The sequence below is a fragment of the Hydra viridissima genome, unplaced genomic scaffold (assembly GCF_058129835.1).
Source record: "Hydra viridissima isolate aposymbiotic clone 2 unplaced genomic scaffold, HvirCarnegie_v1 scaffold_11, whole genome shotgun sequence".
Lineage (NCBI taxonomy): Eukaryota > Metazoa > Cnidaria > Hydrozoa > Anthoathecata > Hydridae > Hydra > Hydra viridissima.
In genome coordinates this window covers 13,594,824-13,617,648 of record NW_028324310.1, presented here as the reverse complement: position 1 = coordinate 13,617,648, position 22,825 = coordinate 13,594,824, and the positions used below count along the sequence as shown (strand labels likewise).

The 22,825-nt window shown below is 29.2% G+C and overlaps 2 protein-coding genes across 4 annotated transcripts; one reads left to right on the top strand and one right to left on the bottom strand.

Moving 5' to 3' along the window:
* The first annotated feature begins 4,663 nt into the window (after positions 1 to 4,663).
* LOC145191223 (glutamine synthetase-like) lies at positions 4,664 to 7,832 on the top strand. Of its 3 annotated transcripts, none has more exons than XM_090066224.1 (5): positions 4,664 to 4,800; positions 5,614 to 6,012; positions 6,324 to 6,551; positions 6,646 to 6,812; positions 6,924 to 7,832. In XM_090066224.1, exons 2-5 carry the CDS (start codon positions 5,644 to 5,646, stop codon positions 7,255 to 7,257), a joined length of 1,098 nt encoding a protein of 365 aa, XP_089922350.1. In that variant the 5' UTR covers positions 4,664 to 4,800; positions 5,614 to 5,643; the 3' UTR covers positions 7,258 to 7,832. The 3 variants fall into 3 exon arrangements, with proteins under 3 accessions (XP_089922350.1, XP_089922351.1, XP_089922352.1); XM_090066225.1 differs by lacking the exon at positions 4,664 to 4,800 and adding an exon at positions 4,803 to 4,923; XM_090066226.1 differs by lacking the exon at positions 4,664 to 4,800 and adding an exon at positions 5,463 to 5,486.
* A 1,790-nt stretch (positions 7,833 to 9,622) lies between these two features.
* Positions 9,623 to 20,885, bottom strand: LOC145191560 (G2/mitotic-specific cyclin-B3-like). Its single transcript, XM_090066223.1, has 7 exons — positions 20,738 to 20,885; positions 20,253 to 20,393; positions 19,079 to 19,498; positions 18,696 to 18,803; positions 11,647 to 11,880; positions 10,568 to 10,723; positions 9,623 to 10,277 (listed from the first exon to the last, which is right to left on the bottom strand). Exons 1-7 carry the CDS (start codon positions 20,783 to 20,785, stop codon positions 9,945 to 9,947), a joined length of 1,440 nt encoding a protein of 479 aa, XP_089922349.1. The 5' UTR covers positions 20,786 to 20,885; the 3' UTR covers positions 9,623 to 9,944.
* Between the last annotated feature and the right edge of the window lie 1,940 nt (positions 20,886 to 22,825).

The following is a 22,825-nucleotide window of genomic DNA, read 5'->3' as shown; positions in this document are numbered from 1 at the left end:
TTGGTGAACCACTTTTAGTTTTATAACGTTAAGATCTTTTAACACATCCTGAACATTTTTCATATTTAAAAGTAGTTACATCGTAAAACTGTTCATCTTCAAAATAATCAATGTAATCAATGTTCAATAAAATCAATAAATCAATACAAATGTTGTACTACAAAAGCACAAAAAGTGCTTATTTTACGAATGCGAAAAAAGAAACTGAATGACATGACTCAAAACACGTCGAGTTTTGAAAAGTTCAAAGAATAATAGTGCAAAGTAGTTACACAAATAAATTTGAAACGTTGTTTTGAAATAAAGTTTACATTACAATAACATTTTCATCTAAAAGATCAACAATGGTTCAATTTTAAATTTGCAATAAAATTCTAATTACGTCAATATTAATGGAGACAAGAGACAAACAACCTTTACACGCATTACAATAAAACTAGAAATTTAATTTTTCTATAATCTATAAGAACCACTAATACTGAAATGAATAGTAATGAATTTGAAAATAAGAGAGATAAAGAAAGGTGATGTTGAGTGACTTCCAACTTAAAATGATATTTTGAGCGATGCAAATCAAATCTATACATAGGAAGTGCTTTAAGTGATATAACTACACTCGTTCTGATTGGATTCCAGAAATAAAATGACTTCCATTGAATTCAATAAACAAAAAGAATTAAAACGATATCCTCAAACTTAACAAAACACTCAGTGACGTAGCATCTCCCAACTAACCTCAAACCAAAGAAATCAGTTTTTTTTAAATTTGAAATTAGAGTCTAATGGTATATCAAGTGATAATAAACTTAAAGTTTAAACTTGAAATAATTCAGCACTCGCAGTGTAAAACAATAATCTATAGGCCATTTTAGGAATGTATTTTTTTGTATTCTTGTTGTCAAAAACTTCACTTTACAAAGCTTCATTGGAATTTGATGGCGAAAAAGTAAATGGAAATGTCTTCACATGCGATAAAGTAACAGTTAGATATGTAAATATAACCTGTATACGTGCTCGCGCGCGCGTGTAAAATTTAAAATGAATATACAAAATTAAAAATATGAAAAGTCAAAAAGAAAAAATTGTAGGTTGGGGTTAGATATTCACGGATCACCTAATCAAAAAAAGGAGCAAACAATTTTCGATAATAAAAACGATTGCCAACTCCATAATTGGTTGTGAGCTAAAAGAATAATCTGATCAGCATCTGTACTAATGGTTATGGTACGTACTTATGGAAAATTTACGTTATATGCCCGTGTACAAGTGCGCAGCTATACCCTAAAATTATTGCTCCTTCAAGCAGATACGTTGCTTAGCAGTAGGATCCCTGGCCTCCGGAGCTTTCATACAAAACAAATAGAAATCTAAAAGTTATTCGAAAGCTTAGTAAATAAATTAAAGATTGATAATATATTTTGAATCAAAAAATTTCCAAGAATCTAAAGCATAGTCTAATGAATTAAAGTCTTAATAAATTAGATTATGCTTTCGATTATGGCAGTGAATTTTGCAATCGACGATGATAAAAGCATGCTGGAACCGAAAATCTCTGACAGAATTAAACTTTAATTAAAACGTTCTTCTTTGTTAAAAAAACTACTCGATGATATCAGTCGATAATAGCAACTTGTGTGAATTAAAAACATTAATTTTTTCTGCTTTAAGTTGATAACAAAAGACTTTTTAGAATGAGAAAAAAACAAACTTAATGGCTACCGCTCGGCAAATCGGGTTTATATTTTCTCTAGAGTTTGCTTAATCACACCTGCACAATGTTGGCAAATGCCAGCATAAGAGCATGGAAATTGGTCACTTGCGGCTGGTAGTCTAAGCAATTGTCTCATTCTGCTCATTCTTCAAATAAAAAGAAAAAAAAAAGAAAGAAAATTGTTGACACATAAAATCAGTTGTTGATAAATTAAGTAAATCCAGTTAGTTAATGTATCTTCCTACTTTTTTTTTTTTCTAAATTTTATAGAATTTCGTTTTTTTTTTTTTTTGTATCTTAGTTTATGAAAAATTCTTTTCTTTTTAAATTCTATTCGATTCCATCATCAATGGATAGTTTCCTGAGCTAAGTTAAATTAGAAACTTTTAGTTTCTGGCTAAAAATGAAAACATTTTTCATTCTAGGCAGCTTCTAAAATAAACTTGAAAACGAGAAAATAAGTTTCCAGCACTGGACGCCAGAAAAACATTTTAACTTCGACACAAATGTGACATGGAACGACATATTTTAAAGATTAAATTGAAATAGATTGTTGTATTAGGAGTTAAATCTGACTAACTAAAAATCATAAATTAGACATATAATGGATCATCTATATTCTTAAATCAATCATATTAATTGTTCTTTTATATCTAAGTAAAAAACATAACACATAGTTCTTACATTTTTCCGACCAATAGCAGACGTTAAATTAACTTCAGAGAATTTTTTTACTCTAACTTGTCATTCCTTTATTTTGTGACTTTTTGCCTTCATAAATGAAAACAAAAAGATACAAAATAAAGGAATATGAAGGCAAAAAGACAGAAAACAAAGAAATGGCATCATTGTTAACTCCAGAATGATGATAATATTATTATTATTAAACGATTTATAACCTTTAGTAGTAATTAAACAAAATAGTTTGATAAAAAAAACTTTTATATGACTTATGCCACAATTATTTAAGGTGCCACAGTCGTTTAAGGTTAACCAGCATGTGGAAAAGTAAACGCAGGATCATACCATACCAACATTACGCCTGTAATCATGCGCTTAGCGCCGGACAATTTGTCAGTGAGTACCTCCATTAAAATTATTTCAACTTTCTTCTTTTAACATAAGCTCATCAAAACAAATTACCAACACCAAGTGATATGACGTCATATTCAACTGAATTAATTGTTAATCGCAATTCTAAGTCACTTTTTGACACTTATTTATTCAGCATGTGCTTTCAATTTTAATATTTAAGTCTTGTTAATAACATCTAACATCTTTGATGTTAGCAGTGACTTTTGAAAAACTATGTTTTAAAAGATTTTTATGACTTGTTTTCATTTTTTTGCTCTGATTTCTTTTTTAACTGAATAAATGTAAAAGTTATGCATAAATGTAAATTTTTACATTTTGTCCTATGTCCGTAAGAGAAACAACTACAGTAAGTAGTTGATATAGCAACGTGCTATATCTGGAGTCCAATTTTTGTAGTATAATCATTTTTAAGTTTAAACGAAACTCGTGTTGTTGCAAATGTATAAGTATTACAAAACTAAGCCCATGCTCTCTCTGATGTACCTTTTTTTGAATCGCTAAATCAGTCGGGGACGACCAAGCCGTTTAAGTTTAAATTATAAAAATAAAACAAATATCATTACGTATCTCTGTTAAGATTATTTACACCATCTTTATTTCGGTTTTGTTTAGTTCTTTATCGGCACCTTTTTAAGTGCTGAATTTTATTTTTTATTTGCCACGTTTGGCTTACTCTTTATATAACAACAGTCAATATCTCAAAATTGAAAGGCGTTTTTCTTATATCATAACTCTTTCTGAACTGAATCTAATCTATTATCAAGTCAAAGAGACATACTAATAAATTAGTTTTTTAAATTTGCTTTCTACGTGTTTTATTCCATGGCAAACAATACCAATTAATTGTTACTTATAAATTTGATATTAAGCCATCCTAATATTGCGCTCGGTATCAGGTCTCCGTATAAGAACACTGAGTAAACGTTCGAGCATAATGAAATTTCCCAAAATTAAATCGTAATAGCTTTTAATGGTTGAATTCCAATTACTAACACCTATAAATTTTCCTTGTTTTATTTTTAAAGGAACCTCTCTAAAAAGCGACTCAGAAAGAGTTTTCAATATTTGAAGCTTGTAACACAGTAAGCTGTGAGGATGAATTATATTAATTTTCAAGTTTACTTATTAGAAAACGAAAGGGTCAGAAAACAACGCTGACAAAAGATTATTGACAAAAGCGTCTACTTTACTTAGATGCCAATCTTCTTAAACTCGCTACAAGTGGAAAGTCGGTTTAAAAATTCCACAAATATTACATCATTTTACCTATAGAATTAATACCGTTTATTTTCCAGTTAAATAACAAGGACTCAACACTGTGCTGACATTGTACAACTTGTACATTAGCCTAGTGGCATTGCGTAAGGACAAAAAAAAATGTGTTTCTCGGACAACAAACACGATGTCGAAAAGTTCTTACTTGTAACAATTTATTAAAAACTATCTACACACGTTGCATGACTTGCAACTCGTGTTAATTTAGCCACTAACTTGTTCCCCTTAAACAAAGATGCAACGTGTTCCAAATCCGATTGCTAATCACTAAATGCTCATATTTTTATGACAGATATTTCCTCAATATAATTAAGGAAGTTTCGAAAATGGATGATGTCCTTAGATGGACAAAGATTAACCAGAAGCATTAAAAGTTAACAAGGAATGCATTAAAACCCTTCTTTACATGTTATTTTTTTTGCACCTCGAACAGATAAAAACCAATCTTTTAACACGTGGTTATCAAGTTTTTTAAATGATTTTCGATTCGTTCAAAAAAGAGAAGTAATTACGCTCATAAAATGATCATTATCAACTCGATGTTTTTTCTAAATGTTTTTCTTTCCGCATTTAGAACAAAGATTCAAAACAAAATATTCACCACTTTTTAAATTTGCGCAATATTATTTTGGTAATGAGGTCATTCAACGGATGGACATTGGCTATTTAAAGGGGTTTCTTATTGTCTGAAGTAAACGTCTATCGAAAGAAAAATAACAGTGAGTATCATGTTGGTGTTTTTGTAAATTTTGAATTTTTATCTTCTACTTTTAGCGATTGCGCAAATGCTTTAGCACATTGATGCAACTATTTACGCAGTTGTTTATTGAGATTTCTAACTTGTATGGTTTGTTATTAATTGATTTCGTTGAAGCTATATAAAAGTGCTGTATATAATTTTATGATAAAATATTAAAACGATTCTTGATCTAATAAAGACAAAACGATATCCGAATCGAAATTTCTGATTGATTTGTTCTTTTAATGCTTGTTTTTTAATTCATTCTAAACTTGTATTTACATGCAATACATTATTTTACTTACTAGAAGTGTATCAAATTAAATTTTTTTTTTTTTAAACTTTTTTTGGTAAACAGTTTAGCATTTCATTTAGCGGTAGTTATCTGAAATATTTTGACGACAAGAAACATTTTTCTAGTAAATTTTCGCTATGACAATTAGGAGAAATATATTATTATGCATGTTCCAGTTTTTAAAGTTTTATAACACTGTTTCACCCCAGTTTTACATTATTATTTACTTATAGGGTATCCAAAACACACCCATAATATAAATCATGTTAAATTACATCACACCCACATTTCACTTGTCTTTATCTTTTGTAAATTAAAATCAGTACATAGAAACTATTACGTAATAGCCCAATATTTAAGTTCAGCTATAAGTAAGAAACAATTATTAGTCTAACTCGCTATATGTTAGCTATATCTTTTTTTTTTTATTTATTTATATATTGTATATATTATAAAGTATATAAACAACAATGTTAATGAGTGAATTATTTCTTAAAGGTACAGGGACTTACCTAGATAATCAGCAAGATGGAAAATTACAAAGGCCTAAACCAAAGCATATTGAACAAGTACATGGAACTTGATACAAAAGGAAAAATTCAAGCAAATTACATTTGGATTGACGGTTCTGGTAAAACTTTACGATCAAAAACAAAAACTCTTGATTACGAACCTCAAACGCCTGACCAGCTACCAATCTGGAACTTTGATGGTTCGTCGACTGGCCAAGCAACTGGTCAAAATAGTGACGTATATTTGCACCCAGTGGCTTTATTCGCTGACCCTTTTAGAGAAGGTAAGCACAAACTTGTACTTTGCGAAACTTACACATACGATCACAAGCCGACGGAGTCAAACAAGAGGAAATCCTGCAAAGCTGTCATGGAAACTGTGAAAGTAGGATAAATGTTTTGATTTTTACTATTTTCTTACTTTTGATTTCTTACAATTATTTTATAAGTATTCAAATAAACAGAATGTGTACTGATGTGAAACGAATAACATTAAATTATTTTAAAAAAAGACGCATATTGGGTTATATTTCAAAATATGCTTTTCAACCGTCTATAAAACTTTTAGGTTGTTTAACTTTTTGGTTAAATCCTTTTAAGAACCCCCTCCTCCTTTCTCAATTTTTTTTTAAAAACCGATATTTGCGTAGAGTATATTTATGTAAAGTTTGTTTATTGTGAAGTGTTTACCCCTAGGATTCTCATCCTTGGTTTGGTCTTGAGCAAGAGTATTCTTTACTCGATCGTGATGGACATCCTCTTGGTTGGCCGAAAGGTGGTTATCCGGCTCCTCAGGGACCTTATTACTGCGCTGTTGGAACTGGCAGAGTGTTTGGTAGAGAAGTAATGGAAGCTCACTACAGAGCCTGTCTTTATGCAGGGTTGAAAATCGCTGGCGAAAATGCTGAAGTCATGGCATCGCAGGTTACAAGATTATCATATTTCTTTATTCATGATCAAAAACTAACTAATAATCATTTCTAGTATTTATTACCATAATATGATACTATTTTTTAAGTGGGAGTTTCAAATTGGACCTTGTGAGGGAATCGAAATGGGAGATCAATTATGGATTGCTCGATATTTACTTGAACGAGTGGCGGAAGATTTCGGTATTATCGTGACGCTAGATCCAAAGCCCGTTCCAGGTAACTGGAATGGAGCTGGTTGTCATTCGAATTTCAGGTTTGTTGAGTTTTTTTTATTTTGGATTGTTTGAATTCTAAGTTATATATATATATACTTTTACAGTAAAAAAGATTAATCTTATTGCAAAATATTTGTCTATTTATTTAGCACGGATGAGATGCGTAAAGAAGGAGGAATCAAGAAGATATATGAAGCTATTGAGTGGCTATCAAAGAATCATAAACATCACATTCGCTGCTATGATCCAGCAGGAGGTAAAGATAACGAAAGACGTCTCACTGGTCATCATGAAACCTCCACGATACACCAATTTTCTCATGGTGTTGCTCACCGAGGTTGCAGTATTCGTGTGCCACGCCAATGTGCTGAAGATGGATACGGTTATCTAGAGGACCGACGGCCTGCATCGAATTGCGATCCTTATGTTGTTACAGAAGCACTTGTGAGAACAGTTATCTTGAACGAAATAGTGAGCGAGTGAAAGCCTTGTTAAAAGTTTTGTTGACAGAAGTAGTTTTAATTGCTTCAGGTTAAAATGATTCAATCAGGTGTTGGATAAAATTATTTTGCTACAATACAAAAATAACTATTTGCACAACATAAACAATAAGTATTAGTTCAGAATTACCGGTTGACGAACTAGCAAATCAAAGGTTTTCACTTTTCAACAAAGTGAGATAATTGTTTAATATTTTATTTTATGGTTTCAAAACAAATGAAAAAACATTTTAAAAATTTTAATTAACTTTAATCGTTTTGTTTTATGTAAACAACGAAAAGAACTTTCCTTTGGATTTTTAATCTTTATTTTTACGGTCTTCGATATTCTTAACTCATGCTTTTCATTTACGGATATATTTATGAAAAATATTTCTTTTTCGGTCAAACAGTAAAAGCATTTTTAAGTGCAAATTTGAAAATAAGTTTTAGACGGTAACTTCTCAAACTTGTTTTTTTAGAAACTCTCTTCATAATCAATAAATAATATTTAAATAGCTAAGCAAATCACCGTAATTAATTATTTATCCCTTATTATTATCAAACTGTTGAACCATATATTTTTGTGTATTTACTAATTCCATCCGAAATCATAAGCATATGGCTTTCATAACAAGAACCCATTTTTCCCGTTCTCCTATGGACCCTGATACTAAATATTATTGTTGTTTCGAAATTGAAACTAAGGTTTTTTTTACTTTTTCCAGGTATTGACCACTATCAATCTTTAAAATTTAAAAATTTATGCTGGATAATATAATACTATGCTGCAAAATGGTTTTTTAAAAGATCTTTTTTATAAATACATTTTTGAATTAATTTTATAAAAATTTGCCATTACTAACTTGCGCACTTTTAAAGAAAATCGATTTAAATATACTGATTACAAATTTAGTGTGAAATTCGATAACGGACGTTCAATTTGTTCTTCTTACTTTTTTTTTTTAAAGATTAAGTTAAAACTTTGAGAAGTTACAATGGTTTTTTAAAATAAAAAAAAAATCAATATTCTGAACAGTCAGATAACCTAACAACATATTTGGGTAATTGTTCATGTGCAAAAAAAACGAAAGCATTTTGGAGCCTTGTAAATTTACATAGTAAATTAATTTTCTTTCTTACTGAGGGGGTGCTGCTGCGATAAAAATCAAACAACTAAACACGCCGGCCATTAACCAACATCGAATTTCTACTGATTGGTATAACGAGGCAGGACTGGAGAAAGAAAACAACAAGTTGATTACGAGGACGATTCAGTGGAAGGATTAATAAGAGGTAATAGTAAATTTTCTTTCATCAGTTAACCAGATTTGACAAGATATTTTGAATAGGAAAAGAATTCTTTTTTAAAGCTAAACTTTGTTTCCAAATATTAAGCTATCGGAGTTGGTAGTGAGAGAAAACAGACGAAGTAAATGTTCAATATTCTTTTAAATGTTACTGCTGGAGCTGAGTGAAAATATCATCAGCTATTTATTTTTAACCTAAGTCGGAAGTACTCCGATTGATTTTAAGAATAGATAAGTGACATATTTTCAAACTATTAAATCCGATAAATTCAAATTCTAAGAAAAATTTAATTTTGATTTCTTATAAAGTAAGTTACATCAACCTAATTTAAATCATGATAGGATACTTATTAAATACATATTCCTATCCTTTCTAATATAGCAAGAAAAGTGCAAGACTCATAGGTGAATAGCTACGTTGTAGCAAATGTATAGAAAAACAAAAGACACGGAAAGAAAAGGAGAAACAAGTAAGAGAAAAATTCTACTGTAATCGAAAAAGAAAAGAAAAACAACACTTCCGATTCAGAAAAACGAACTAGACAAAAACAAGAAAGATTTAACAAAAATCGCACAACCGATGTTTGTGTTATTCTCCGGGATGAATTTTAACTTTTACCATTAATTTTAATCTTGTTTATTAGAATCGCTGATACTTGAAATATAACATGCTTTAAAACGTTCAAAACCTAATTATGGGCTCCTACTACATCAAGGATATCCTAAATTAGTAAAAAAGGAACCAATTTAATGTTAAAAACAAGCGTGGCATGTATAACCCCAAACCCTAACTTTTTCTTTTTCGGATCATTACTTTGAAATTAATCACTCTTAAATTTTTACGTATTTACATCACCAAGAAAATTTATTTTCGCTATTGAACTCCGAAAATTTTTCTTGTATGGTTTGTAGATAACGAGTGTGGCATAAGTAAGATAATAGAAAATACATATGAAATCGTAAGAGGAGATACTAAACCGATTTTTGCAAAAAGAAAAAATTGTTAAAACAAAGAGGAAATGTGCCAATCTTAAATATGAGTTATCATTTATCAAGCAATTTCTAACACATAAATCACATTTATTTATCACAATATAATTTCTTGTGGCAACTTAATGGACACAAAATATACATATAAAATATTATTAATAATACCGATTGGATAAAAATACTTAATATCTTGTAGACGTTTAAGAATAGAATCTCTTAAAGCAGGTAATACAAAACTTTATAATGCTAAGAATTAAGAATAAAAAGAACATTCAAAAAGTTAAAAATTAAAATGAAAATAAATAGTCAAAATATCGTTGAAGCTTCATATTTACAAATATACAAACCATCATTAGCGCATCTTCCACCAGAATTTAACCCAAAATTGAAGCTATAGAAACAATGGATCAACTGCCGGTGTTTTTGCGACTTCATAGAAATCAGGATGAAGATATTTTTTCCTTATGGTCTGCAACTTACTTTTAGGCGCGTTACTAACCATCGTATTTAAATTGGCAACTAAAGAAGACAGTTCATTTTCTTGGTATCCAGTATGATAAGATAGATTAGCCTCCCATTCTCCATCATCCTTCATTTTTAAAGCTAAGCATAAACATGCCGCAGAAATTTTTGATGATCTAACATCAATAAATTGAGCTTCCTGAAGTGATAATTCTAATATATAACGAGCCAATGTTAAAAGCTGCATACTCTTAGAAGTTACCTAAATAGAATTAAACTTAAATTAGGAAAAAGTCAGTTAAGTTACCTTTGCAGTTTGTATGGTACACACATTTGTGAAGTGTACACTGCATTAAATTGTATAAAAAAGTGGAGGGTGATGAGAACGAAGACACCACATGGCGATGCATGGATGTCCTAGTTCTCTCTGCCCTCTGCTACAGTTATTCCCAAAAAAAAAAAAAAGAATAGCCTAATTACAAGTAGCATTTCGTACATCCGTCGTTTAAGTGAGAAATTCAGCAAAATATTTTTTTTTTCTTATTAACTTACTCTTGCATATCTTCTTAAAAATGAGTATGATATTGGGATGTTTATATCAAAGTCTAATGCTTTAAACATCTTCAGCTCCATATTCAAAAACATTTTATGTGTATAAGCATCATCACAAATATACTGGAAATCGTCAAGCGGAGGAGGGTGATGTTCCTTAAAAAGAGAAAAATAAGGCAATCAGAATTATTTAAACTTTAAATGTAACAAGAAAAAAAAAACTTTATAGAATGGTTTTACAATTTGTAAAACACTTTCTAAACACACATCTGAAAATAGATAGAACTATTGTCCATTAAGAGCAAATTACAGAGGAAACTATTAAGGTCACAAAAATTGAGAATGCAAGAAAGTCTTTTCTAGTTAATCTAAATGAATTTCTGTCACAGCAAAACCTGTTATTGAGATGCTCTTTACTCTGGATTTTTACTTTTACCGCCTTTCATGAGAACATACTGTTTATAATAAATGAAATTTTACTTAACCATACATAGGTAATTATTGTACAAACTTATATTAAAAAAGCAAGGATTATAAAAGAGTGTATATGGCAATTACATCACCATTATTTATGGGCACACAAGTTTTAATAACCTTTGTTAGTTAAAAAAAAATAATTGTTGATTGTGTTTGAATAATTGAACCTGGAAATTTCACTATTAATGTAGCACACTGTACAGTTGTATAAAAATATATATTTGTTTTATGACATTTTGTATATATAATCACATTAAACCAATAAATGAATTTAATATTTAAATCACTTAAACTATTTATATATATATATATATATATATATATATATATATATATATATATATATATATATATATATATATATATGATTGTAATTAAATAACTTACAATCATATATTCAATTGCAGTTTAATTACAAAACTTTTCAAAGCTAATCCTTAATTGAAGTTTAAAGCAACATATCCAAAAAAATTAACACAATCAAATAGCATGTCATTTGCAACATAATAGAAGGCATAAAAAGTGTGTATTTAGAAATTATTTATACCTCAGGTTAGTTTAGTTTTTTAAAAAAGTAATTTTAAAAGAAAATGTTAAATTACTTCAATCTTGCATGCGATGAGCAAAGCAGTAGCACCCACAAGCTGCAACTGTTCTTTTGGAGTCGGGTTATTTTGTAAAAAGCTATCAACTAATTTAACAGCAAGGTATAAAGTCTCATGGTAGAGTACAAAATTCTCTTGGACTTCAACCAGCCAGTCCACTAATATAGCTCGCATAGGACCAGTTGTTTCACAATTTTCTTTCAAAAGGTAGTTTGTAACAGGATACTTCTCCTAAATTAAAATTACTTAAATTCATAAAGCAGAAAATCTAATCCCTATTTTTTTTTAGACGCTATTATTAGAGAAAAATCGTAGATTATAAATCTTAAATCATGATCCTGCATCTTTTACATACAATATATCATTAGATAAAATCTAAATTGTTTTGAGGAACTATGAAAGCAAATATTGTTTGTCAGTTTTTTTAGAAACTTGAATTTTGTTTGGATGAATATATAAAAATTTATAACAGCCAAAACAACCCATCTAAAACCAAATCTAAGGAGAAAGCAAGATAAAAAGGAACCACAAATCCAAATGAATTGTAATAGGCTTGAAGAACTCTTTCACATATACCAGAATATTTCTTGCATATATGTGGTAATGAAACTGATTTAATTTGTACATATTTATATAGTTACTTGTTAATATTTTAAATGAAAATCCTTTCTCAACTTGCTGCCTTTTCTAAGTGAATAAAGAGAAACTATCAAACATTTTTCTAAAATAAAATTTTAAGATTATCTTCAAAACAGAACTTTGTAATAAGACAGGTGATACATTATTGTAACTCATAAAGTTCAGTTTTAGGTGATAAAATCAAAACAGTAATTGCATAGCATAACTTAGTACATAAGTACATTTTATAACCAATCTTTTATTATTCAAAAAAATGATTTCTGCCCATCTTTGAGTTTTTCTTAAAAATATATTACCTGATTCTAAATTTAATCTACATCAATGCCCTTGTATAATTATTAACTCTAAGATCTAAAGGTTTAAACAGATTGAAGGAGACACAAATCCACAAAAGATTCTGATTTCTAGTTATCCTTAATAAAAAGGTCAATTAAGTCTGCTAATAATAAACCCAAGTTATCACATACAGCTCATGACTTATGCAACCTATAGTTTGCTTATGATAACATCACCTAGAAGTTTTATACACTAACATACTTAGGATTTGCAATATAAGAAAACATCTGTGAAAACTTAAACAGTAGAAACTTTTTTCTGTTTTACCACACTACATTAGTTACATATCATATTGTAATATTATTATTTCAAAATTAATTTATTACATTAGCACCACTAAGAACACAATCCCTGGAAAATGATTAGATAATAGCAATAACCAACAAGTAGTAGCAAAAAAAAAAAAAAAAAAAAGAATGTTATAACAATCAACTAATATTGGGAACTAATATTGGGAACTGAAATAAGTTTTGACTGTTTTCTTATCAATTTTTTAATTAATATGTCAACTAAATTGGTACTGCTTTAACTAAGGGCCTGTTTATATGGAAAGTGGGCTGGCTTGTTTGCCAAGCCAGCCCGTTTGCCAAGATATTGATGTCATCAATATTTTAACTTTATTTTATTTTCCATCTACATGAATAAACGAGCTAGCCCGGATAGCAAGATCTCACTGTTTTTTGCCGAGATCTCGGCAAATGGGCTGGTTAATTTCTTGTATAAATTTGTACGCATGCGTACAAATTCTTACACTTTTTAAATTTGAAAGCTTCTGTGTAAAATAATAAATTTAATAATAAAACTGGCAACTTCCGTGTAGTTAAAACTTTAGTTGTTTTGCTTTTATAATTTACCAAAGATCCAGTATATTTTAAGTAATATAAAGTAATAGCTACTTTTTTATCTGCTGATAGAGCTATTGAGTTAGGCGAAAAAGGGTTAGGAGATAAATAAGGGCTTAACTCTGAAATGAAATTCATGAAAAGAAACTGTGAAAGCCTAAAATTTGTTTTCTGTACATCAATGGGAGCTACACCAGTTATTATATTATGCCACCATAAGTCAGTTCTGCCAGTTTTAAACCAGCAATTAGGATTCTTTCTTTTAAGGCGCCTCTCTCTGCTTGTTTCATCTTTTGAAGTGATTGTGATTGTTTTTGTAAAAGAATAATGTTTGAAAAAGTATCAAATATAAATTTGTGAAGCTTATATAATACAATTAAGCATTTAAGAAGCATTATTTGTGCTATAATACCAGTTAAACATATTGCTAAAATGCAATGTTTTTTTGTCGCTAGCCGCCATCTTTAAAGTTATTATAATACCGATAAAGAGGCCAGCCCTGCTAGAAAAAGCCAGGCTGACCTTGATATCATTATTTATTTTTTTGGCAAAAAAAATAAATAAAATTTTAAAACTGGCTTGCTTTCAGGGCTAGCTCGGCAAACAGGCTAGCCCTTGTCCATATAAACAGGCCCTAATAGTACTATAAACAACCTTTAGTAATTAGTAAATGAATTTTTGATAATCAAAAGACATGTAAAAACAAATAAATTGTTTATGACATTTTAAAAAATTATAAATTAGTTTTCTATTTTAAATTACTTGAAGCAGTATTGACAAAACACAACTTCTTGCTTTTTTTTAAGCATTTAGATATGACTTAGTACCAGTTCTTTTTTAAAAATATTTCTTTATTTTTAATACTTGTTATAACATTTTATTTCAAACTAAATTATTACATGAACTCTTATTTATAACACTGTAAAAAAGAACTATTTTTCTAAAACTTTAAAAAGTTTTCATTCTTAAACTAATAAGATGAATAATGCATCCATGAAGGCATATTTAATTGCAGGTAATTTAATAGAAGATAGTTATCCTTTTTATGATTTTCATAAAACTTGGATGTAACATGTTGAATACTTTTGCACTTTACAATTATGTAATTGAAAGGTATTTAAAAAGCAGTCAAGAAACTGGTAATAACAATACTAAACCCATCTTAAAACTAAGCTAAAGCCAGTTTCCTGTGATGCACAGATTTGTAAAAAAAAAGGTAAAAAACACATTAACATTCTTTAACAATACCTTTTTTTTTACAACCATTTCAATCCTAATGCTACTCAAGCATTTTTTGGTCAGGAGAGAAAACATGTTGCAAAGTAGTCTGCGTAAATTCATTAAAGTAAATTTCAATGAGTATCTTACTATTGAAGAATACCAAACAGCCTAAGGTGAACTATTTAAATTCACAATTCAGTAATATCCTTGAAGTTCAATATACAAAAGCACTTTGTTACAAAATACAGCAAAGTAACAAACAAACTGTATGATAGATTTAAATGTTACAGATGCTTAACTGTTACACATTTTAAATGCTTTAAGTTTAAACCACAAATCAAATTGATTTTCATTTGATGCTTGTCTATTAAGGTGTTATGTTAATTTTAGGATCAACTAATTTAAATACAGGAATAGATTCTCAAGATTCTGCCAAGTCAACAATTTTATGCAACTATGGGGTCAATTGGTATGCAAGTTTCAACTTAACTACAGACCAAAATTTATTTAATGCAAAACATCAAAGAAGACTAATCTCTTTTTTGATGTTTTTAATTAAATAAATTTAACAAACTTTGATTTAAACAAAAAAATTTACCAAATTTTGATTTTAACTTGAAAAATGAATACCAATGCTAGACAGAAAACCAAAAGAAACTTATACTTCACCTTATAATTCAGTAGCACTCAAGTCATCACAAGATTGTTCCTTTTTAGAGGTTTTTAGTTACAATAATTTTTACTTCAAATTTTTTTAAAACCACTCTTTCCAGTAGGTTAACATAAGATAGAAACCATCAAAGACATTAAAACCAGATCTTTTTTTTAAACTATGAAAGGTTAGTAAAATTTTTGAGGGTACTCCTGTGCTCCTATGACTGTGAGTTTTGAAAAATATAATTTTGCATCAATATTAACAAAAACTTGAATTTTCCACATAGTTGATTGATACATATTTGGAATGCAAAACAGGCATAAATTTCAAAAAAAAAAAAGTGTAACAACACAACAAGTATTTTAAATATCAATATGCTACAAGCAAAGATAATGCAATGTAAATATATCCATGAAAATCTCAAGTCTCCTTACAACCTCATTGAACTGTATCCAACACCTGTAGCTCTTAATTTCTCACCATAATGATATTTTTTTTCAAAAACAACAAACCTTTTCAGTGTCTAGTTTAGGTTTTTGTGCACAGCTTCAAATGTTTGTTCCAATGTAACACCTTGTGCAACATTCTGCTTGTCTTTTTTGATGGATTTGAGATAGAATCTTATTATGTGAAATTTCCATCCAAGAAAATCTTCTTAGCAAATACAACATTGACATGATTTCAAGTGAAGCATAAACTCCACAAATCTATTTTCTTGTTATAGCATATATCAAATTTTATCCCAAAATAGCATTCAGCAACTAAATCAAACAAAGGGTAACCAAATAATAACTTAATGAAAATAAAAGTATTAACATATTTGTATTTCTTGACATTATCTAGACTGGGGGTCATGTAAATTTGCCACCTACTTGAACAGATTAAATCAAATAAATCTGTTCTGAAAAGTGTTTGGAACAATATTAATAAAAAAAACTCCCTTCTTTAAATCTCTGCAGGGTTTCATCGCATTCTAGATATTCAATTAGAGAATGAAGTGTCTTTTCATCAAAAGACTAAACATATGAGCCTCTGAAGTCTTGAATGTGTAATACTACGAATGATACTTCAAAGTTGGTATTGGAAAAATCCTTCTGAGACTGACACCAACTTAGTATCATAGGATGGGTATCATAAACAATGAAAGTTCCAGTGACTACACAATACTTTCTGTACCAAGACTCTGATGCTTAAAAAAAAAGCACCATTATAGCCATGTCTAACAAAAGGTGTTGGAAAAGTGGGTTCAGATTGAGATGGTCCTCCTCTACATTTCAAACTATGCCTAGTATGAGCACTTGACCTCATAATACTTCTGGTTCCTTGGTTGAAAATCTAATGCTGTAGGGCCAAACACATTCTTTAGAAATTCCTACCCTCCATCAATACTGACATGTACAACAGAATTAAAGAGATCCATTTTCCTAAAAGGAGCACACTATGTTTACTAGCATAGATATGCCAGTACAATAAACAATATCTTTTTCGAAAAAGCTTTTACCACTCTTGAGTGAACACTTTCTAACATATATGCTATCCAAGTAATAAGACCTGTTTATAACATCTGCATAGTTGTTAGAAACAGGTTTTCCCTGTTCTACCAAAATCCTTGTTTATCTCTTTCATTACTCCTTACACCACACAACCTGGAAGATTCTGGTTGATCTCTATGGTCAAGATAGCTCCAGTTTTTATCTGCATTTAAAGTGATTTAGCTCTGGACACTTTGACAGGAAGAGCCTTTCCTCCTGTTGCAAGTTTTATGTAGATGTTACAACCACCAACAGATATTTCTTTTAACATATGAAAAACAATTTTGTTAGCAACCTTGGGATCTTCAGAAATAGTTAAAGCACAGAAGTTTTTGAATTGCTTTCTTTTTGCAAGGATGACAAACACCAAAATCAACTTCTTGACACCATTCTGAGTAAAATGAATTCCTTTTTTCTAACAGAATCTTCTTTACAGGTGAATTCAGAAAGATTCAGTTTATAGCTACTTCTAGTGTCCTGCCCTAGGCAACTAACAGTACAGAAGTAGCTGACATTTTCTTGGCTCATTCTTCACCTTAATTTGAGGCACATGGTAGGTGATTTGAGAACTAGAACAAAAGTACCCTTTAAAAATGCCCCAATAACCTAATAGTTTGGGGAAATTTTTTTTTTTTTAAAAAAAAATTGTGTATCTTATATTTGGATCAAGAATCATAAATAGATTCCAAATTTCATCTAAATCTTTTTTGGAGCTCAAACGATATAACCATTTAAAATTTAGAGCCCTCTCATTTTTTAAACCTTTCACAGCATCAAAAAAAATCATAATTTCCATAAATAAAGTAAAAATCTCAATATCAGCCTTTTAAAACAAACTTAGTATTTGGAAGTTTATTAAAATATAACTCTTAATGCATTCGAATCAGAAAAGATTTTTTAAATTTTAAAATAGAATTTTATAATTTTTATATATCTAAATACAAAAAAAAAAAAAAAAAAAAGTTTAAACTTGATTTATTTCCAATGTCTGATATGAACTTTGAACTTAATTCATCATCATTCATTGTTAATAGAAAGATAAAATCCTGATGCTTAATTAAAACTGTGAAATAAAAGTTTTGAACTATATTTTTTTTACATTATGAACTGGGTTTATTAAAACTGTTTTAATTAGAAAATCTTCTCTGATTTGTTTTAAATGTAGTAATGTCTTTATATTCTGACTTGTTCCTGTTCTTACTTCATTCCATTCTAACTTCATACTACACTAAGAACATTTGTTTCTTGTTCTGACTTATTTCCATTCTGAAAATAATTCAGAAAAGCAGTGTCTTGGAACATTGGTGTCTTATTGAAATGCTTTGGTATAAGGAAAAATATTAATCAATGCAGAATGTCAATAAAGTAAATTCTTTAAGTACTTGGCAAGTATTTAAAACATGGGTGTCAATGCCAAGGTGTAAACTTCCTTTAAGAAGAAAAGAAATTTAGATTTCTTGTTGTTTAGTTTGTTAAGTACCTTTTACATGAAAAAGTAATTCACATTAGCTTCACAATCATAGATGTGAACTTAATTTCTTTTTAAACTACCTTAGCTGGTGATTTATTTTTTTCTTACATGAGTACATGCTAAAAGTTTATTCATGCAAGTATATACTTTACAAAATTGAAGTGTGAAGATAATAATAAACAAAAACATCAAACAAAACTTTTCAAATAATTCTTATCATAATTACTAAAAGTATATTTTTCAAAAATCAATTTTTGAAAATATACTTTTAAAATAAAATATACTGTATATACTAATATATACCGTAGCCATATTAGCATTTGGCTACAGTAAAAAACAATCATAAATACCTCACGTTTTTTCATGTTTCTAAAAATACTTTCAGCATATTCTGCTACTAAAAAAGGATCACGAAGTTCTGTATCATATGGGCGAAGTCCATCAGGATATTTGTTTATCTAAAGAAATATTAAAATATTTATTCATGCTTAACTAAAAAAAAAAGTCAAATGGAGCAGAGATAGAGGAACAATTTTTATTGTAACTAAATGCTAGAATAAACAAACTGAATCATTATCATGTCAAAAGCTTTTAAGTAAAGTTCATGAAAACATGAATTGATAAAAAAAGATTTATACCAGTAATAAATAATAAAAAAAAAAAAAAAAAAAAAAAAAGAAAACTTTTTTACTTTAAACAATTATATCAATTGTTTATACAGCATTTAACCTACAGGGGAACGAAGATCTTCTTCTACTTTTTGTAAAATAGCAGCAGGAATTATTGGAACAGGTCTAACTTTCCCTGAGGAACTACTTGTACTACTAACACTAGAAACATTCATTTGTTCAACTGATTCTACATTTTGTCCTAGGTATTCAAATTGAATTAACTTATCATTTGAAAATGACTGATCCATTTTTATAGAACTATTTTCATTGGTAGAAGAGAAATGTTCAGATAAAAGGAATGGTAATGAAATTTCAGATTCATTCTTTTCTACTAATTGTGGTTTTGTGACTGTATTTTTGGAACGATTTCTTGTGGTTATTGATGACAGTCTGACTTTCCCCTTTTGAGGTGGTTTAGAAGTATCCATGCTTTTATTCCTCTTTCTTGCTAAACTCAATCTCTGAGTGTGCGCTTGTATAGCCTAAAAAAAAGCATTCAAAAGAGTTTAAAAAATAAATTGCATAATATATAATGTAATCATAAAAAAAAGGGACTAAACTAAGCTAATATTTTTTGAACAGCAAATTAACAACAGCACTAATAAATGTCATAAAAGGACTAAGATATAGAGAGCTACATTAACTTTGATATTGCAACTTATATAAAATATGCATTTTTTAAATTAAAAAATTAGGAAAAATCAACTCCTAAACTTAAAATATTAACATAACACAAAGTAATATTGGAAAACTAACTCTACATTAAACAGGGTTTCAATCAGAGATTCACAATCCCTAAGCTTCAGTTTTGATTATGAATATTTATTACTATTGTTTAAAATTTTAGGGGCTGTATTTATTCAAACAACTCAACCAACTGTGTATTCATAGCGACAGCAACAAAATCAACTCATTAAAAGCTGCATATAGAAAAACATTAAACCACTAATGTAAAACTACTTTTTGCTCACATTTTTTGTTTAATAGTAAATTTTAAACTTATATTGCTACATATAACTACTAAACCTAGATTATGAGAAACCAATACCAACAGCTTAAGTAATACTTGTCAACAATTTTATAGAAAATTTACTTAAAATAAGAGGAAAGAGGATAACGCTGGAGTGGAACTAAATTTACAGGAAACTGATATTCTGTCAATTTAGTGAGAAATAATTATCTCTAAATTATACCAGTGGTATCATATTACAAACAGAGTACATTAAATTTTTTTACATTTGTTATGTCACCAAATGCTGTTCTTTTTCGAGTTTCATGGACTTTGTTTGGAGAAATATCTGAGACACTCCTTTTAGCAGGTTGTTGCTTTGAGATAGTGCGCTGTTGATTTTTGCTTCTGGTGAACATTGTTGATTCCTAAAACCACCATAAGTAAAAAACAATAGAAAGAGATTACAGTTAACATTAATGATAAAAAGTCAGTTGTAAATATCTATTCATTTTACCAACCCAGACTACTAATTAGAAAAAGATATTCTTAGATTAAAGTTATTTTGGAGATTTCTTTTTTTAACAAATATGATCAAATTTCAGCTAAGATATTTCATTTCAAAGCCATAGTTACTGCCACTATTTTGCTTCATAGCAATATTTTTTTTTTGAATTACCTTGATATCTGAATATTGCTAGCTGTTATATAGATAGTATACTTTAAGTTATAGGTAATTCAAGTAAGTTTTTAAATTTTTACGAGTACTAACCTTCTGGTTTGCTTGAAGTTTACTATTTTGATTTATAGTTGATTTCATAATTCAGAAGATGAACATACCATCTATTAGTAGCGGTTAAGTTTCGCTGTTATCTCTTTAACATTACTGTTACTTCGCGGTAGCTGTATTCTTGCATTTCATTGATTGGTCAATTCGATTTATCCAATACAATTTGAAAATTATTTGTATTTTACAGAATGAAAGTTGTAATAAACTTTGGGTATTGTAGTGTTTTAAGTCTTCTAAGAATTACCTTGCAGACTGCCCACTCCTCTCCAGGGAAGACACAGTAGCACGTCGACCCAGAGCTTGCCTCCCCTTTGAAGAGCGGGCGAGAAAAAAAAAAGTAAAAATATTCAAGAAATATCAAATATAAATTTTGCAGCATTTATTAACTACTATTTAAAAGCTAAAAAGGAAAATGGAAAATTTTTAAATGCATGACCTAAGGAATTCACCTATAAAAAGTTAAATTTCAAACATTTCAGTTTTTAAAAAATTAAAAAATTTAAATCTAACTAAAACAATAGAGAAAAAAAACTGACTTTTTGTTTTTTTTCCTTATTGTACTTAACACAGCATTTGAAATTCACAATAATTCTCCTGTTAAAAAGGCTAAGATATCTTTTCAAAGCAAAGATTATATTATTATAATTTTTTTCCTTCAACTTTATGAAAATTACTAATTGTTATTTTTATACTTAAAAAAAAAAAGAATTATAACTTTATGAAGTTTTTTTTGAATAAATTCATATAGGAGGTTGGAGCTTGTTGGCTAAAAGAAAAAAACATGCGCCAACTTACCCCGGCCCGGGGTAAGTAGCTTATACTCTCAGAGTAAGTTGGTACACCATATGAAAAGGGACCAGATCAGCAACATAAAACGTGTATTTCAATCAGATCGTTTCATGAAAGCTCTTGATGATTTCTTACAATATTTTTTAACTTTAACTTTTATTGCCCTTAAGTCGATAGAATAGACTTTCCTTCCATAAAAATAGCATCACAACATTTTTTGTGACATTTTGAGAACTTTCAAGTCTGTAAATCTGTAGTGTTACATAATTTGAGTGAATTTACGGCTAATGAGAAAAGTGGCACGTGTTGCCAACTAGCCCTCCTCCCCTCCCCCCCCCCCCCACGATCATTGTGCCAACTAACCCAAAATCTTTTTGCTCGCAAAATGGCTTATAAATCCCCAAAACGCTAAATATTGAGAAACACAAAACGTGACTGGTTAGAGTGAACCATACAGTATTTGACTGGTTAGAGTGAACCTACATCTATTTGAGTTTACTTCTAGCTAATGCTAATTGAAAAAGTAATATAGTTACAAAAGTTATAAAATAAGTTAAAAGACACAAAAATCGCTATAACTTCTATGCGCGTGCGCTTATATCCCTGATACTACATTGAAAGATGAGTTAGTTAAGTAGGAAGGTTCCATATAAATTTTGAAAATTTCTGGTCGAAAATTTTAAAGTTAAACGCAGTGTGTCAACTTAACCCTGTAGCCAACTAGCCCTGGTCTTCCCTACTTCATAAAAGTACTTATTTAAACATTTTTTAATTAGTTTTCCAAAATATTGATAAAAAAAGTTTCAAAATGTGTAAATGGTAACTTCGTGTCATAATCATATTCAAATACTACAAAAAGTTTTGTTAACATTGGAGGTCAAAACTTTCTGAACATCGGGAAGTGGTAAAGGATTTCAAAATATCAAACCAAGGTTGGTCTTATGATGATTAAAGCAATATTGTCTGCATTTTGTGCATGAAAAAATGCAGAAGGCATTTTACAGAAACTTAACGAGAAAAAATCCTCCAAATATATCATATGATCATCTGTGATTGCGATGCTAGATTTCCAAATATATCATATGAGCATTAGTGTTTACGATGCTAGAAATCTTGATAATTCCTCCCTGGAATTGGAGGAACTATCAAGATTTTACAAAGAAAGGCTCGACGACCCCTAATAATAATGCTATGTATGTATTTTGTTTTATTTATTCTTTTTATATTTAGTTGTAGAAATTTCGAGAGCTCGAAAAACTTCTCTGAGAACCAAGAATTTCT

Excerpts from the sequence above, each read along its gene's own strand:
- LOC145191560 (XM_090066223.1), bottom strand. The coding sequence starts at position 20,785 with ATGAAATCAACTATAAATCAAAATAGTAAACTTCAAGCAAACCAGAAG. Across the intron at positions 19,499-20,252 it reads CATTTGGTGACATAACAAAT|GCTATACAAGCGCACACTCA; the intron begins GTAAAAAAATTT and ends GCTTTTTTTTAG. Across the intron at positions 18,804-19,078 it reads AAGAAGATCTTCGTTCCCCT|ATAAACAAATATCCTGATGG; the intron begins GTAGGTTAAATG and ends ATATTTCTTTAG.
- LOC145191223 (XM_090066224.1), top strand. The coding sequence starts at position 5,644 with ATGGAAAATTACAAAGGCCTAAACCAAAGCATATTGAACAAGTACATG. Across the intron at positions 6,013-6,323 it reads CTGTCATGGAAACTGTGAAA|GATTCTCATCCTTGGTTTGG; the intron begins GTAGGATAAATG and ends GTTTACCCCTAG. Across the intron at positions 6,552-6,645 it reads CTGAAGTCATGGCATCGCAG|TGGGAGTTTCAAATTGGACC; the intron begins GTTACAAGATTA and ends CTATTTTTTAAG.